At 45.5% G+C, this 18,478-nt stretch overlaps 2 protein-coding genes across 3 annotated transcripts in view; one reads left to right on the top strand and one right to left on the bottom strand.

Annotated features, from left to right (window-relative positions):
* Positions 1–1,917, top strand: part of LOC310836905 (integrator complex subunit 6-like) — a 41,669-nt gene extending 39,752 nt beyond the window's left edge. Inside the window, exons 17-19 of one of the 2 annotated variants that reach the window (XR_014560307.1) lie at positions 388–481; positions 796–1,188; positions 1,574–1,917. Coding sequence is in view for 1 of the 2 variants with exons in the window: in XM_083722793.1 (XP_083578919.1) it covers positions 388–481; positions 796–895 (194 nt within the window). In the remaining variant the exon portion in view is untranslated. Of the gene's footprint in view, positions 1–387; positions 482–795 lie in introns of both variants that reach the window. The other variant, XM_083722793.1, reaches the window with a different exon arrangement.
* A 4,121-nt stretch (positions 1,918–6,038) lies between these two features.
* Positions 6,039–14,446, bottom strand: MMGT1 (membrane magnesium transporter 1). The gene is made up of 4 exons (XM_083723155.1): positions 14,177–14,446; positions 10,728–10,780; positions 9,800–9,903; positions 6,039–8,599 (listed from the first exon to the last, which is right to left on the bottom strand). Exons 1-4 carry the CDS (start codon positions 14,256–14,258, stop codon positions 8,437–8,439), a joined length of 402 nt encoding a protein of 133 aa, XP_083579281.1. The 5' UTR covers positions 14,259–14,446; the 3' UTR covers positions 6,039–8,436.
* Positions 14,447–18,478: the final 4,032 nt, after the last annotated feature.

Raw genomic sequence — 18,478 nt, 5'->3', positions numbered from 1 at the left:
ATTTAGAAACCTGTGGAACGTGACCACGAGAGAAAGTGATTTGTCAGTTTGGTGTGGGGTGCTGTTACAAAGAGAAGAGGAGGAAATCGGTGCTAGCAGGAGAAAGTGTCTTTTCTCCAATGAGGAGGGTCAAGTCGAGGCAGCAGACTGACTCATTTATCTCCAGGCTTGTCCCATGTGATCCTGCACAAACAGCTATGCCCCAGGAGAGAAGAGGAGTGGCCTTTAGGAGGACACTGAGGGTCTGAAAAGGGCAAAGATTCCACCATGGGAGAGTTTGAGATAGCAGCCACTGCTTGGAAGCACAGGGCAGGGTTGAGGGCAGGATTCTGATGGACTTACCAATGCTACCATGATCTCACGTTTTGTTTTGTTTTATAATTGTAGATTTCGAAAAGATTTTCTCTCTCCTTGAAGAAGTTCAAGGCCCTGTTGAAATTCAAAAATATTTCATTGAATTTGCTATCAAGGAAGCAGCAAGGTTTGTATCCAGATGACATGTTCAAAGCTTGAGCAGATATGTGCATGTGTTCTGATAGTGGCCTGTTTGCTTCTTGCCTGTTGTGCTGCATGATGTTCTTTGAAACCACCGCTTTTGATGGTGGGAGAAACCTCTTTTGCTTCTGGGTTGATGGGAGGACGTAACATTACAAGCACAGGAGTGTGTGAGCCTAGGCCCTGCATATGTTCTGCAGAGTAATGCAGAGGCAGTTGTTTGTTTCAGAGGGGGAACTTGGAACAGAAGTGCAAAACCCACATTAAATTGCTCCCCTTCCCCCCCCCTCTTTCTCTTAGGTTTAAAAAACGGGTGTTAATTCAGCACTTAGAGAGAATACTAGAGGAAATAGAGTTCAACAGCCTGCACAACAGAGTTAATCATGTCAACAGTAGATAATAATGCCCCAGCAAGACGAGTGCATGGGCCAGGGAGAACAAGTTTGCTGTGTTGCAGAGGAGCGGAAGAGGACGTGGCGGCAGCTGCCCCTGGCACTCAGGCGGCTTTTCTGTTGGAGTCTGAGAAGAAGGGTTGAGTTTTTATGCTTGCAAGCCTCTCTCAATGGAAACTGAGCTGTGACCTTGATGGATTTGCTGCAGGGGGTCTGGCGTCCTCCCTCCCCACCTCACATTGAAGGGCCTGATCTGCTCAATGGGCTGAAGAAAAACACTCAGTGCTGCCCTCTGCCGCAGGTGATGAGAATTTACTCATTTGAACCTTTGTTCTAAGACACTTTTTAAAGAGCTGCTTTAGGCAGCAGGTCGAATCTGGTAAAACAAAAATGCATACGTTTTATCTGCGCTTGTGTTGGAGAGAGCCTATGTTGAAAAAGGAAAAAAAAGAGGAGAGAGAGAAATCCCTTCGTGATGGTAGTGCATGTTGCTGCTACAGACACGAAGGCAAAAGTTCCTGAGAACTGGCAGCCGACCCAGGCATGAGTTTTCAGAGTAACATTGAATTTGAGAGTAAAGCAGCTGCTGAAACTGGGTTGAGGAAAAGTGGTCAAGAGGCCTGTGACTGCTGCTCCTGGTAGCCGCTAAGCAACCTACCTCAGCCTCTCTTCTCTTTTGTCTGCAGACTTTATGAAAGCGCGTGCCTGAGGCTCCCCAGGTCCTGACTTCAGTTCTCTTTCATCTTGTGAGGAGGACGGAGACTCTTCACGTGGACTTGGCCTTGGAAGCGCTTAGAAGGAAACTTTGGGGTTTTTAAAAAACAAACAAAAACAATCCCTGTCCCCCAAATATTGTGTGTGTGTTTTACTTTTTAAATGTTCATATGAAAAGAGATTATTTTGGACAGTGTTGTTTACCAGATCCTTAATTTGATATATCAAACAGAGTGTGTGTATGTGTGTGTGTATGAGAGATGAATTTTTTTAGCACTTGTAAATAATAAAAATCATTTTATGGTTTCCTAAGAAATGCCTAATCTGAATGAGGTGCTGATGAGGAATCTCTGGTAATCCCAGTTGCCTGCAAGCACAAGAAACAAAAGACCCCAAACACAGAAGACCCCTGCTGTTGTCTTCCCTCCTTCCTCCAAAAGACCACTTTAACTCTTGGAATGCACATTTCTTCTTTGCAGGAGGAGCTGGTTCACATGGTTTGCTTTGACTATAGTTGCCACCTGACTTTCCACATTATGTTCTTCAGTTACTGGCAGATTGTCCCTTTGCATTCCATGGTGGTGCCAGGAGTGGGGTGACTCCTTCTTCTCCTTGCCTTGAATGCTAATGGCTTTTTGTTTGGGCCCTTCAATGGGATACGAAGCTCCTTACATTAGGCCCAGTCTTCCCTGCTTTGAAGCAACAGAGCTTCAGTTTTGAATTTGAGCAGCTGCTGCCACAGCACTAGTTTGGCTCACATTTTATCTAACCCTTGATGAGGGAAGCTTCTACTGTATGCCCCCATCAAGAAGACTTGCAACTCCCAGGTGGAAGCATCCCAGATCCGAAGAATAGGGGCTGCCTCTCCTACATAGAGGAGAAAAGGCAAACGAGCAGAAGGAGCTCTGACCTAGTTCTGGCAAGGGTGGCCCAAGCACGTTTCCCTTCCAGCTGCCATTATAGCATGGGGTGCAGACAATGACCTGGGTTTTGGGCCTGCACAACTTGCATTTCAGCAGGAATGGTGTCTGATAACTGACCTTTCTGCCATTCTTAACACTTAGTGTCGGTACTTGGATGCACTATGGCCTGACTCTGGTGCTGTCATAAACCCCCTACTGTCCCAACCTGCCAGCTCTCTGTTGGAAAGACTTAATGCAGAGAGTGTTTGAAGCCATGCTTTGAGTAATCTTTTAAGCTGAACTCCGTGGCACTGACTGACTTGCTGCTTTGTAATTGCTGGCTGAGCCAAAATTGGATAAAGGAAAAATCCAAAGGCAAAAGATAAGCCACTGCGATGACAAAAGACTTGACATTACTCATCTGGTGTGCTGATTCCAGGACAGCTACACAGCAGTCTTCTTAAGTCACTTCTCAGATTTGTTCTTCTGACAGAGCAAGGCCTTGGATTCTTCATGATTCCCCCCCCCCCGCCTTTTTGCAGTGGGAGAGCGCAGCCTTTTACAACTGATGACCCCCATCAACTCCAGCCAGCACAACCATATTGTGCATGGACAGATGGGAGTTGTAGTCTTAAACAAACATTCCTTGTCCTTGTAGGGCAAGGAATGGTGAGGAGATAAAGGGAAAGCAAATGAAGATCGGGGCCCCTGTTGTAGTGATTTGAGGCAACATACTGAAGTACATTTTCATACTTACTTGATTTATCTTCCAGAACCCCATGTGTGAACAAGCTGGTGTGTGTTTCTCTAGCAGAAGCCCATTCCCAATTTGGTCTAATCATGAGCAGAACCTTCTAAAGACTTGAGCTGCTCTCCCATTTCATGGCCATTGGCCATGTGTGCTTTTGGCTAAGGATAACCTTGGCTGACAGATACTGGTTGTGGACATAATTTCTCTGAAGCTAGGTCCTTTTGGTGGCTCATCTTGTGTGAACACAATTTGCCAGTTCTTCAGGCTGGTATTGGCAAAACAAGGCAGGGCTCTCCCTGGAATCATGGTAGAAGACACATGCACAAAACACATACCTATGTGAGTGCTAAAAATAAAACCCTAATTGTGTAGTTTGTCTCATTTTCCTGCACTGAAGTAATCTTCAGCTGCTCTGCTTTGCCCTAAACATCTCTAGGGAGGGAAGGGGAGATTCAGTAGGCGGTAGACAATGGGAGTTGAGACAAGTAATTAAGATGTCACTTCTGTAGATGACCAGTTGCAGGGGTTCTTTTATTTTGAAGTAGACTGTCTAATGCACATCTGCATTTTGATGTTGCCTCATGCACAGGTGCGTCTGCCTGCTCTGTTTAGCTTTAAAAATTCCTAACTTCTAAAACTTTGGAGAGGCATCCTATTAACCATGCTGGCATGTGAAAGCTGACAGCCTCCGTGCTAAAGGCCTCAGACCAGAAGAAATTGGGACCTCACTTCTACCAAGTGTGAGGGGAGCAAGGAGGTCCTGTGGCAAAACACAAATTTGGGTACTGCAGAGTACACCTCTGCTTAAGTAAACTGGTGACAAAATATTTCAAGATTTGCAGTATATACCCAACTAGCTGCGAGTCCAAATTTGAATCATTCATGTGTGCAGGTCTTATTTTTACAGCCGCCACCACCATGCATTATCTTTGAGAAAATGTTTACATGAGGGAATACTTGATTGCCCATTTTTTACCTGTAGACAAACTTGTTTAAAGCAACTTTGGAACAAATAAGAAGTCTGGTTTAGATTGAAAAACTGCAGCTTACACCTGTCTTCAAAAGGCTTCCATGAAAACTTTCTACTGAGCAGCAGCATATGGCTGTCCCCGTGCTCCTGGACAAGAGTTCCCTCCTCCCTGACCACTGGCCAAGCTGGGTGGGGCGGATGGAAATTGCAGTCTCAAGAGAAAAGCAGGTACCACATCCCTGATTTATCAGATTGCTAGTTCTCAGTGTGGAGTACGGAGTAACTACTTGCATGCTGGCTGTTATTGCTCCTTAGCTAATGGTGCTAACTAATGAGTTGGAACAGATTTTAAATTTAGTAAGCAGAGTTCATCGGAATTACTGGCTAGGCAGGCAATTTCAACTATGTTAAAATTTACTTGCTAGGCAAATTAGGTGTATTCTGCATGGCTGTTTGCCATAATACAGTGGTACCAATACAAGGGAGAGGCATGTCGCAGAGAAAGGGTTGGTGTTGCTATCAAAACTCAACCACTACTTTTATCCCAAGAGACGGGAAAATGCATTTTGTGTATTGCAATCGCTTTAGAATAGCAGCTCCTTAGAACTTCCTCTCACCTGTGTGGGTGTAAACCAGGGGTCAGCAACCTTTTCCAGCCATAGGCCGGTCCACCGTCCCTCAGACCATGTGGTGGGCCAGACTATATTGGGGGGGGGGGAGTGAACAAATTCCTATGCCCCACAAATAACCCAGAGGGGCACACATTCTACTCATGTAAAAACATGCTGATTCCCAGATCGTCCACGGGCCAGATTGAGAAGGCAATTGGGCCACATCTGGCCCCCGGGCCTTAAGTTGCCTACCCCTGGCGTAAACAGACACGGCCACAGCTATCTAATTTAGCTGCTATTTATAAAATTCTAGTGGGGGTGTCTGAAATAGAGGAGCTGCTCCTATGCTGCTACTTCAGGCTAAAGCTGGAGCTCTGCCTGCCTCAATAATCTTATACTGAAAAAATCTTACATATTCAAAAGAAGTTGCCAACTCAGATGGTGGGAAGTAATGCTAGCTTTTCAAAAAACAGGTAAGCTTTTTGTGCAGAGAATTCAAGTCATGGGCTTCTAACAGTAGCACTAGGATTCAGCTGCTTGCATGCTTTCCTGGCAATGTCTTCCTCCTGAAATAAGGCCTGGGAAAAGTGTTCTATAGTAGCCCGTAAGTTTCTACTGTGCCTGTAGAAGGGACGCGGGTGGCGCTGTGGTCTAAACCACTGAGCCTCTTGGGCTTGCTAATTGGAAGGTTGGCGGTTTGAATCCCCATGACAGGGTGAGCTCCCGTTGCTCTGTCCCAGCCTCTGCCAAACTAGGAGTTTGAAAGCACACCAGTGCAGGTAGATAAATAGGTATCACTGTGGCGGGAAGGTAAACGGTGTTTCCGTCATGGTGTTCCGTTGTGCCAGAAGCGGTTTAGTCCTGCTGGCCACAGGACGCAGAAAGCTGTCTGTGGACAAACACCAGCTCCCTTGGCCTGAAAGCGAGATGAGCGACGCAACCCCAGTGTCACCTTTGACTGGACTTAACCATCCAGGAGTCTTTTACCTTTGTTGTGCCTGTGGGCTTAAAAAGGTTGCCAACCACCACTGCTCTATGCAAACCAGAAGGCAAATTCAATCCAGTACAGCAGCAAGTGCAGTAAAACACAAGCCTTTTTCGAATAAAAGGGAAAATAATGGGTGTATTTAAAACCACCCTTCAGCTTTATAAAAGTGGCATTTTTCTTTGTTCAATCCTTGAAGAAAGAATTCATACCCCATGTGCTTTTTAAGGATGTTGGTTCTTTATTAGGCAATGCAAGATCAAAAATGAAAGAACAAGTTTTGCACACGTGATAGTTAATGTCAATGCTGGAGGTTCAAGCTGCTACTCCTTGCAAGTTTAAATTCCCAAAGGGCATTCAATAGGTTGCAAACTTAAAACATAAACATGGGGAGGACTCCGTTCATGCAGCGATGCCCTGCTGTGGAGCCTTTTTGGCAACCCAAAGCAGGTTCTTGCCAGGTTTGTAGGCACCTGGTTAATAAGGAGAGTTTAGGTGAAAATGATTTTCATACATGGTACTAAGACGGGGGAGGGGAGTTCAAACTGAAGGACACCTGTGACACCACCCATTCTCTTATGCACAGCCACTAGCCCACAAGCTCCACTGCACTGTGCAACCTTTTCCTAGCAAACATTCAGGACTGTGCTGCAAGATTGGATTGGGTACTTTTCTCACCCCACCTCAATTTTATGCAATGAGATCCACAGGGAGCCGGGTTACCACAAGGGACAAGATCCTTTTATGCAGCCCAGATCACCAATACAGGGTCAAGAAAAACTTGGCTCTTAACTCCCAACAATAGCAGCTGTAATTCTGAAAATGTGCTGGGAGACCCTCAACTGGAAGTTGTTTTAGTTCCGAAGCACTGTTTCAGGTTTTACAAAGCAGGAGTTTTCACTCCAGGACAAGGGATGGTAGGGAACAGTAAGGCCATGACATAACAACAGACTTTATGTTCAGTTTGCCACTGCGTGTACTTGGGGGGGACTGTAACACTAAAACAACTTCCATGGACAAGCAGCAATCTGAGTTTAAACAAGGCCATGTCTTCTTTACATTCACAGCTCAACCATCCTGACCCCTGTGGTTAGGGTGCCTTTTGTGGAACCAGGAACCCCCATGCAGAGAAAAGAGCAAACCATACTGGGTGGAATGCATTGTTTTATTCTATCACAAGTGCACCAGCAGTTGATGCCCATGCGTCTATACTGTGCTGCCACAAGTGGATGGGGCCCCTTTCTTTCACTGCAGAAAAAGTAAAATGTAAACACGCCATTGCAGCCAAGGAGAGACTGACAGCTTTCCTGCAGCCCACTCCAACCAGTTTAAATCTATGGCAAACAAACATGGAGACAAACTAAATTTAGTGAATTGACAGGAATCTATTCCCTCTGCTTAAACACCCCACATGCTCCAAGGCAGGTGACTCGGAGATGCCATTAGCAAAAGAGCAATGCAGCAAAGTGGAAAAACAAGACAAACGGGGTAAATTGTTTAAACAAAAGCAAAGCAGCTCTCCCACCTCTGGACAAACTTCGTCCTACGTTTTCAGTGAGAGTGCACACTTCTAAATGGAGGGAGCTGGATTAAAATGCACCCTTCTGAGCAGAAAGTCAGGAAACAACTTGTCCATGTTACAAGAACAAACTGAACAGCCTTGTGGCATCTCAAGACAGACATCCTAAGCAGTCCCTGAGATCCTTGTACGTTATAAGCCACTTGCTCATGTAGCAGTCCCATCCTCACCCAGACTTGCAGCCCTTCCTCAGGTACAGCCCTCCTGCTTTGCAGCAGTAATCCTGTTGCGATCCACCTTGCTCCCAGCTTAGGCAACAGCCTGCACTTGCTACAATTAGCAGGAGCTTGGTGTAAAGTGGATGAGACTACAGATGGTGTAGTAAGGATGTAAGCATCCTTCCTGCCTAACCCCCAGTGAGATCTCCAATGGCTCTCAAAAATGATCCATTTCCCTTCAAAACCTGTGAGCATTTCAAGGTAGCTCAAGGACACTGAGCAATAAACGAAGGGAGCTTTTGTGTCCCTGGCAACAGTTTGGGTAAAGCTCCCACTTCAGAACCGCCTGTCTGAATGTCTCTGATGCTGGTCATAACAGCAACCACATTACTTCAGCCAAAGTGCTGAAGACAGGAAAGAAACACAATCACCATTGTCTTCTGTGTTAAGGATGGGAGGGAAGGGGTGGACACAAAGCAGCCCCTTCCTCAGCATCCAACAGAACAGCAGCATCAGCCAATACCCCTTTCTTCTGTGCTCATCTGTGGCATTAAAACAATCACCTACTTTTGGGAAATAAAGAATTTGTTTTCACTAAATTCGAATCAACCATGATGGTGGGCTAATAGACAAAAAGTAAAGTGATGTTTCACAGCATAATTCTAGCAACAATTTACACTGTTTTGCCAATTCAAAATTCAGTCATTGTCATTAACAGTGTTTGAAGAAGGTCCTTTTTAATAATTATATATATATTTATAAAGTCTGGATGATCAATATAAATACTGCTCCAGAAATAAAATAAAAGTGTTTACACCCCCAACTCCAATGTTACAGCTCAGTGTCCTGTTCTATTTTTATAATAATCTGTAAAAATCTTTAACGGCGAAGAGGTTCGAATTTTCGCAACTTCAGCGATGCGCTAGACGACAAAGCATCCCTGCTGGAGGAAGAATGGACCGTGTCTGGGGACTGGAATAATACTCTGCCCCGGTGATTAAAAACGTAGAAGGATGGATGGTTCCTTAATGTGTCAAATGTCCTGAAACAAAAAGCAGAACAAAAAGGAGAGAAGTGCAATTGGCAACAAATCATAAGTGTTAATTCACAGTCCTATTCTGGTTAAAATGCCATAATCAAGGTTACCTTCAGATCTTCCTTCGACATATTAAAAAGTTCAAACTTGGCCTCCTGCCCCAATACTAGTAAGAATTTCTATTCCACCCTTCAAACGAATATGCAATGCTCAGGGTAGCTTATCAAAATTAAAATCACATGAAAAAAACCAGCAACAGCAAACACACACAGTGCAATGGAGGCAAGCAAAGAGATAAGAATCAAACTCCAAGATAAAAATATGATCTGTTCTTAGCTAGAAGTAGCAGTAGCAGCAGCAGCAGGGGTGACAAACCACAGGAACCACACTGGGGCATCAAGACAGAGAAGGATGCTGGGGCCAGGCCAAAGATGGCTACCAAAAATGTGGCAATAAGATGGAGTTAAGGCCAGAGCCTGGTAGGATAATGGGAGGCAGAAAAAGCAGCAGAAGTCCAGGATGCGTTAACTGAAGAGCCTGTTCTACCATTTTCTCAATGATCTCCACCGCTTCCTGAGCAATCTCCCTTTGGCTCCCATCACCCCATGAAGAGTCTTGCTGGATCAAGCGGCCATCTGTTCCTTCCTCCTGCTTCCCACAAGAGTCCAACAAGAATTGGGCATGAAGGTTACAGCCTTCCTATTTTTCTGCTGATATTCAGATGGTGGATACCTGCTAATCATGTAGGTTTCATAGTCAACATGGCAAAAACTTTCCTTTTTAACCAGGCATCTGGCTCTTAACTATCTGGTCTTTTAGAGTGGGTGGGGATACACACCCCCACACCCCTGGTTTTAATGTGTGTAAGTTGCTTTGAGTTGCAGTAGCAAAGAAAAAGTAAGTAATAAATCCAGTAATAACAATTACTAATAGATATGCAGCATAGAACAGGTTTCTTTTAACTTTGCCATGTGTGAGAGGGAAGTACAGCAAGCTGTAGTTTCTCAATCTTACAGCATTGTGCAAATTATGAAATAACAACTGCTAAACGTCTTCTAATTGATCAGGAGAGAGAAACCCTCCTCTTTAAACAGAACTGGAAGACTGCCTGATGTAAAGGGTTGTGTAAAGGGTGGGGGGAAGAATAAAAAGCAAAGCACTGAGCAAAGTAATAATGTCAGCAGAAAGAAATGGGTAAAAACATACTTATTCTTCAGCTCTGAAGTAGCATCCATGTCTTTAAATTCCCCTGCAATATGTACTATGCCGTAACAGGTAACCGCAAAGGCCAACAGTGTTTGAAGCACTATCTGTAACAAATTAAAAAGTAAACAGCACTTGAGTGACTTAGGTAAAATACTACTAATAGAATTCCCCCTCATGTTTGGTCTTAAATATCCAACCACTGTGCTTTTCAAGATGGGAAATCTCACGGCTTCAGAAATGTGCAATGCAGCAGGATTAATTTTGGACTTGAGACACCTCAAGTTATTTACATGGCTGAATAGGCATGAGCCTGGCAACTACTTCTCAACCTTATCTAGTCCTCTAGTGTGGAAAGGAGGAGGGGCAGAGGTGGGTGGGAATGGGTAGGATGCCTCACACTGATACGTAATAATTTTTGAAGGATGATTACATTAGGCTGGAAAGTGGATAGCAGATACCACACAACAGCTCCATGCAAAGAAATACCTGCCAAATGCTAGAGGGAGAGGCTATTTCTTCTGCAGAGTATGGGGAGTAAAGCAGAGGCTTTCAAAGAACTGACTGGAGAGAGTGGCAATTCCTAAAGGAATGCTGCTAAGGGAGAAGAGGAAGATGCCAAATTTCAGATGAATCTCAGTCACACTGCAATGCAGGCTGCAGATTAGGGGAAGAAGCATGGTGACACAAGAGCTCAGATTCAGTTTGTAGAAACAGGGCAAAGTAAAAAACAAAAGCCAGAATTAAGTTACACAGTACACTATCCATACAAGTCCACAAGCCAGTGAAAACGTTTAATTTGTTCCTGAATGTTTCATCCCCCCACCTTATTCCATTGCAACCATACTAGTTTAAATGGAAATGTGTCATCTTATGGATCACAGTCAAGTCAACACTTGCATCACTGAAAGAAAAAGAACATTTAACTTACATCTATTGGCAAAGTTTCATCTTCCTTTTCTGTTAATCTCATGTAGGAGCGATCTGCAAAATGAAGACATGCTGGTAAATTAATCTGATTTCCTTTCTATGTTCGCGGAGCAAAAAAGGGGCCACACAGCTGGGTTTTCTATCAACTCCACTACAGGTAAAAAGCCACCTCCACCTCAGTTTCTCTTTCTGATTATTAATCAGATCTTCAAATCTTGCCTTGGTGGATTAACTAATCTCCATAGTGCACACAAGAGAAATGTGTCCAACAGCTATAACTGAGTAATGCAAGAGAATCACTGGTAGCTCTCTGCTGCCTTATTCCAAGTCAGTTCTTTAGTGCACTTGTCCACAAGGATTGGCAACAGTTCTGCAGGGCTTCAGTCAGGTCTTGCCCATACATACCTGGAGATGTCTGGGACTGAACCACAGACTTTCTGCATGCCATGACCCTTCTCCTCATGTATCTTACAGAAAGGCCTCAAGCTCATTTAGACAACCACTAATCACTATTTCAACTAAAGGCAACCAGTCTGTTGCTTCAGTATGCATATTAAACTGTTCTCCCAAACTTGTCATAACAGGGAATCACTGCCAGCAACAGAAACAAATCACTCCACCATCTAGCTTCTCCTGTTCAACTGACTGCCCTGATCCAGAAATATGGGAGTTTGTGCAAATTCACAATGCAATTTCACAACTAAGCTGAAAATGTTACAACTGGTACTATGTCAGCAGTCACTCATGTTTGTTGGCCAGGGTGTCAGTACACATATATAGAGTTGGGGTGACAAGCCGATACCGTACAATTTTAACTGGTTACTTGAACAGTGTCCAAGTGCCCATATCAGAGAGAATCTGTCCCTACCCCACAGATTACAATCTATGTTAGAGCAAAAAGATACAAATGGGGAATTCACATTGGCTGCCTTCAATCCAAGTATTTTATGGACTAGGCCAAGGTCTGGCAGTATGCCACCAGTCCAGTCACCAAAACCCATTGTTTGACAGTTCCAGGAGAGGCCCATGAAATTACTAGCCCAGCTACTCATCCATTTTTGGTATTTCTATACTACTCTTCTTAATATTTATCCTAGAGTGGTATGCAATGCAATTTTTAAATAAAATAATATATAATGAAAAGTAGTCAACACAGCAGAATGCACATGTGAAATAGCAATTAAAGCAGCAAAACATGAAGTATCTTCTAAAATACAGCATTCCCCAATACTACTTTAAATTATACTCTACAACTGGCCTGCCACATATGAGAAAACCCTCTCCTTCATTATTGCCCACATTACTTTTAATGGTGGTGGCTCTCAGAGGGGCCTCAGTAGGAGATCTTACTGAAGGCTGATGTGGGAGAAGGCAAACCTTAGGGACCAGAGTCTCAAGCATTTATGAGTTTCCAAGGTTAAAACCAACAACTTGAACAGAGTTTCGAAGCAAACCAGTAACCAATATAGATACAATGGTACCTCAGGTTAAGTACTTAATTCATTCCGGAGGTCCGTTCTTAACATGAAACTGTTCTTAACCAGAGATACCACTTTAGCTAATGGGGCCTCCCGCTGGCGCCGCACGATTTCTGTTCTCATCCTGAAGCAAAGTTCTTAATCCGAGGTACTATTTCTGGGTGGGCGGAGTTTATAACCTAAAGCGTAACCCGAGGTACCACTGTATTACAAAACTGGTTAGATATGTTCCCACCAAGCTGTTCCCATTAAAATCTTGACTGCTGTATCTGGGGGATTCATACTGACGCACATAACCCTGAAGGGATTTGCATGGTTACTGTTAGCTCATCTGGCGTACAAATTACAGATGTAGAGACCAGATCAAGCAACACATTGCATCAGGAGTTGCATGATTAATCCAGCACTTCTGCTGAGATGACCACCACCTGATGAGCTTAAGACTCCCTTCATTCACACAACTGACAAAAACACTGTCTCCACATCATACTTGATACATCTATTCCCTATTGCCTTAGTCAAGCACCTGCTACTCACCAGCTGCCTTTATCCTAACACCAGCCTAGTTCTCCCAACCTCTCTCCCACAGTGTACGCTGGTGTCACACCAATCCAACTGATCCCCTTGACTTCTAATGGCACTCCTATTCCACCCACTACACCCCATAGTCTTTCCACATCAAGTTCCATTTCCACCCATTTAAAGTCTTTGTTCTATTCACTGCCAGGCTTAGAATTCTATGAGACGAACATAAAGGCAAAATTTCACCAGGTGCCATTCACCATCATAGTGCTACAGAGAAACCTTTTGTGGACTGTTCTTTTTAAGGTCTTGGGATCCAACAACTACACAGCCTAAGATAAGGTCTGACATTTTCCCACCACAGTCGAGCATGGACAAAAACCAGAAATCAGGATGGTACCGGGAATGCGTACAATGCTCAGTATCTGGGAATGTGAGGAGGCAACAATCCAACCCTCCCAGGTTCCAATGGCTGCCATACGTAATAATGGGTATTTCACTAGCTAGCGTCTCATAAAATTCAATCTCCTGATGTCTCACACACCTGAAAAAAGTTGCGGGCTCCAATCAGCGTAAGCTTCACCCACAGCAAGGCTACAGCCCTATGCACCCTTACTTGAGAGCAAGCCCTACTGAACGCAGTCAACCAGAGCAGGATTGTGCCTACAAACTGCTCCTGCATTTGCCCTGGATGTCCCACGGGATCCCCTTCTAACTCTTCCACAATTCCCATGCTGCACAGCCACGTTCTTCTCCGTGGTGGTCAGGGCCAGATTTAGGCTTGATGAGGCCCTAAGCTATAAGCTCCTGAAGGTAATGGGGCCCTTGATATGTCCAGCTGTCCTTTGTCCACAACAAATTGTTGCTGTTTTTTGTGTTGAGTATATGCTATATGGTAATTTATGGACCTCACAGGTATCTAAAGCCATTTGCATATAACAAAATATGTATTTTATCAAAGTAATTGTTGAACTTATATTTTGGAAATGTACATCCAGGTTTTTCCCCCCTTAATTTTTTTGGGCCCCCCAAAAGAGTGGGGCCCTATGCTAGAGCTTGAGCTTATACGTAAATCCGGCACTGGTTAATTCTACCCTCGCAATTTACGACACGGACCTCCTCCCTTTCCTCTAAACGCGGCAGGCGGAATTCCCTCCCTCCCTGTAGGTGAGGCGGGGAAACGCTGGCGGCCCTGGGCCAGCCAGGAACCCGAGCGGCCCTTGGGACCCCCCCCTGGGAGGCGGCACATTCCAGAAGACACGTCCTGCTCGCGCCCCCGCCCCGCCTCGGAACCCTCGGCGCCCCCCGCCCCTTCCCAGGAGGGGGGGCTGGGCCGGGCGGCGAGGGGGGCGCCGAAGCCCACCAGGACACCCCCTCCGCCAGGGTGCGCATGCGCGTAGGGCGAGGGGACGGGGCGCTGCCGCCGCAGGCGGAGGCCGGAGCCACTCACGCTGCGCGGCGGAGAAGGCCGCGTGCGCCAGGGCGAAGAGTCCGACGCCGACCAGCCCTTTCCACAGAGAGGCGGCCGCCATCGTCTGCCTCGTTCCCTCACAGGCACTGCCGGAGCCGCGCACGCGCACGAAAGGCCAGCGGGAAGCTTCCGGCGAGAGCTGAGACGCGAACGCGATGCGACGCGAGGAGTCGGGCCTTCGCCGATCGGCGCGCAGGAATGACGTAATGCACAGCGGAGGCTGGTGGGAGCCTCTCAAGCAAGCAAGCAAGCGCTCGCCTAAGAGAGGAAGGAGGAAGGCGGGGCCGCTGCTGGTGGCGGCGGCGGCGCGAATCGGCGGAAGTGGGCGGGGCCGAGTTCAGGTGGGCCTGCCAATGGCTGCGCCACGCGCCCTTCTTCGCGGCCTGAGTCTCTCTTGGCTCGGTCGCACCCGAGTTTCTGAGGGGATGAGTCATGGCGCCTCTTTTCTTCGCCCTCAGCGCCTCTTCCTGTTCTCCTCTTGTCACCAAGCGCCTTTCCCATAACCGATAAATATCCATATACAAAGCAAGGGGAACTTTTAAATTGAAAAAGACAACAGCATCAAGCAGGCCATGAAGAAACATAATAAAACAGTTATTACTAATCCGGGTCCTATTCCTGCCGAAGGAGCACAAGATGGCAGACACAGCAAGAGCAAACATTTAAACCAACTTAAAGTGGCCGTTAAAAATAATTCACAAGCATTTTAAAAACAGCCAAAACATTCACACCAGTTTTTTTAGATATAAAACCCCCACAACTTGAAGCTATTCACAACTAGGGATCTCAGAGTTGCCAGAAGCAGTATATCTTCCAGCCACCAAACGCCTGAGCAATTAGAGGTGTTCCTAAATTTCTTCTGAGATTCAGTAATGAAGGAAGGTGTCCAACAAAGGGGGAGCCACCATTGATGGAGCACACCTGGTGGAGCCACAACCAAGAGGGCCTCACCTTCCAGCCATAGGGTGGGTCTGGAAGTCACTGGTTCAAATGTTGCTTTAAGTGAGACGCTTGCATATTCTTTGAATAATATATTTTAAAAATAATTTTAAAAGAAAAGGCCTTCTAGGTAGTTAAAGAATAGTATAGGATAGTGTCAGGGGCTCAGGAGCAGAGGCAAAGGGAAGAGAGGAAATGGAAATTGAAGCCTTGGCTTGTCAAAACAATAATAACATGCTCAGTAGCAAGAAAGGTGGAAACATAAGCCCTTCCAATGATTTATTTGTATTATATTTAAAGCATTTTTATCCTGCTCTTGGGTTTAAAAAGGACTGCCAGAGTGACTTACAAATGTCACTGATGAGAGAGTCTCTGCCCTCAGGTTTAATATCTGAAAGATGCTACCTTTTGTGTTGTGTCTTAGATTATAAAACGGAGGGGAAAGGCTGTCTTTGTAAGAGATATTTGTAAGCGCCAAGGCAGCCTTTTGAGGAGGGTAAAAGGAAAAGGGAAACTTGGGCTCTGCAGAGTTTTTATTGGGAGCCACTAGAATGGAATAATTTAAAAATGGTAGCTCCTCTTTCCTGCAAAACTGACACAGTATTAATGACGTCCAGAAATTTTATCAAGCAAAGGTATAATGTATTTATCATTAGTCATTTAATATTATGGATGGTCTGGGAGCATCATTATAATTTAGCTTTTCATTATCAAGGTTAAAATTCCCATTGAACTCAATGGATCCTTACATCTGAGTAGACATGCAGAGAATTGCACTGCAGCACTCTTTTATTGTTTTTTTCCTTCTTGCTTTATTAACTAATTTATTTCTTGTTTGCTTTATTAATCTATGATTAATATACTTTTTTAAAAAAATCTAGTGATGGGGTGTTAGACAATCTTCATTTAATCATTTTCAGATCATGGGTGTCAATACTTATCAATGTTTGCATTAGGCTTCCATCATAAGGTATATAATTTTTAATATTTTAATATTTTGAGATGTTTGTATTCATGAATTATGTTGTACACTGCCCTGGGCTCCCTTGTGGGAAGGGCAGAATAATAATAATAATAATAATAATAATAATAATAATAATAATATGCACTTACCTGTGGAACTTCTTAGTGTATTGCAGCTGTGAGAAGGAATTTTCCATGCTAAGGATGAGGAACTGAAAACTGGCAGTATCATAATGCCTTATTATAAATGTATGACAGTCTTGTATTTTGAATGCATTCTGGTCACCACACCTAAAAAGGAGTTTCAGCACTGAAAAAGAGGCAGAAAGGCACAATTGAAATAACCAAGGGGTTTTGAATTTTTTTATTTCCGGAGAGGCAATACAAGGGGGAACAGAGAGATGGTATAGGTTTATAAAGTAATGACATATGGGAAGATGAATTGTTCTTTGCTTCCCATGATATTTGAATTTGGATTGTCCAATGAAACTTTTATTCATATCACGCTGGAATACAAACTTCATGAATGGAGTCAGTTCTGTGCCTTGTTTTCAGTTCTGAAATGTAATTCTTCTACTTTTTACCTTTGAATAACATTGGCTGTTAGTCATGGTAGCTAAATGGACTAAATGCTGAAGCAGAACAAGGTTGTAAAGCCCTCCCTTGGGAATACTCAAGGTGAAGTGAGTATGAATGAATGTGCCATGGTCAGATCACTTCCTGGTGCAACTGGACTTCTCTGCGACCCATCCCCTCTGCAGGGAGGTGGGACCAATTCGGATGGTCCGCCCCCGCCACTTAATGGATCCAAATGGTTTCCAGAGAGTGGTAGGGGATGCTTTATCCCATGTTGATGGCCTTTCAGCTGATTCCCTGGTGGCCCGCTGGAATGCGGAGTTAACCAGGGCTATTATTGACTGTTTGGCTCCGAAGCGCCCTCTCCGATTGCATGGAGCCCGGAGAGCTCCGTGGTTTTCCACGGATCTGAGGGCAATGAAACAATCGTTGAGACGGCTAGAGCGCCGGTGGCGGATAACTCATTCCGAATCTGATCGGACACAGGTTAGAGCTCAACGTCGAGCCTACCAAGTGGCGATAGCGATGGTGAAGAAGAATTTCTTCACCGCCTCTATTGCATCTGCAGAAAACAGCAGCAGGAGACTTTTTCAGGTGGTTCACAATTTAGCGGAACCACCTGTAACATCGGGGCCCAGTACGGGCCACATATTCTCCTGCAATGATTTTGCAAAGTTTTTTGCAGATAAAATCGCTCAGATTCGGGAAGAAGTAGACTCCACCGTGGGAGCAGGGCCAGGGCGGGAGAGTGCTAGAGTTCTGTCTAGTCAAGTTGAGTGGGATCAATTCCAATCTGTTACCTCCGAGGATGTGGACAGGCTGCTTGGACGAGTGAAACCGACCACCTGTCTCCTGGATCCTTGCCCATCCTGGCTTATAAAAGCTAGCCGGGAAGGACTGGGCGATGGGCTTCGTGGGGTGGTGAATGCTTCCCTCCGTGAGGGAGCCTTCCCAGACCCACTGAAAGAGGCGGTTATTAAACCGCTTCTTAAAAAGCCATCTTTAGATGCGGCCACAATGGCCAACTATCGCCCAGTCTCAAATCTTCCATTCTTGGGCAAGGTGATAGAGCGAGCGGTTGCCGAACAACTCCAGGCACGCCTGGAAGAAGCGGACCATTTGGATCCCTTCCAGTCGGGATTCAGGCCTCATCATGGGACTGAAACTGCCTTGGTCGCGCTGGTTGATGATCTCCAGCGGGCTAGGGACAAAGGTGAGAGCTGTTTCCTAGTTCTGCTGGATCTCTCAGCGGCGTTTGATACCATCGACCATAACATCCTTCTGGACCGTCTTGAGGGGCTGGGAGCTGGGGGCACTGTCATACAGTGGTTCCGCTCCTTCCTCCTGGGCCGTGTTCAGAAAGTGGTGGTGGGGGATGAGTGTTCAGACCCCTGGGCTCTCACTTGTGGGGTGCCTCAGGGTTCTGTCCTCTCCCCCATGCTTTTCAACATCTACATGCAGCCGCTGGGAGAGATCATCAGGTTTGGGCTGGGTGTTCATCAGTATGCAGATGATACCCAGCTCTACCTCTCTTTTAAATCAGAACCAGTGAGGGCAGTGAAGGTCCTGTGTGAGTGTCTGGAGGCGGTTGGAGGATGGATGGCGGCTAACAGATTGAGGTTGAATCCTGACAAGACAGAAGTACTGTTTCTGGGGGACAAGAGGCGGGCAGGTGTGGAGGATTCCCTGGTCCTGAATGGGGTAACTGTGCCCCTGAAGGACCAGGTGCGCAGCCTGGGAGTCATTTTGGACTCACAGCTGTCCATGGAGGCACAGGTCAAATCTGTGTCCAGGGCAGCTGTT

Source organism: Podarcis gaigeae (genome assembly GCF_964106915.1).
Source record: "Podarcis gaigeae genome assembly, chromosome: Z".
Lineage (NCBI taxonomy): Eukaryota > Metazoa > Chordata > Lepidosauria > Squamata > Lacertidae > Podarcis > Podarcis gaigeae.
Note: the sequence above shows the minus strand (reverse complement) of the source record. Positions and strands in the feature narration are given on the sequence as shown.

Coding starts and splice junctions, on each gene's coding strand:
- MMGT1 (XM_083723155.1), bottom strand. CDS start 14,258: ATGGCGGCCGCCTCTCTGTGGAAAGGGCTGGTCGGCGTCGGACTCTTC. Junction 10,781..14,176: donor GGCCTTCTCCGCCGCGCAGC/GTGAGTGGCTCC, acceptor TTCATTTTGCAG/ATCGCTCCTACATGAGATTA. Junction 9,904..10,727: donor ATGAAACTTTGCCAATAGAT/GTAAGTTAAATG, acceptor AATTTGTTACAG/ATAGTGCTTCAAACACTGTT.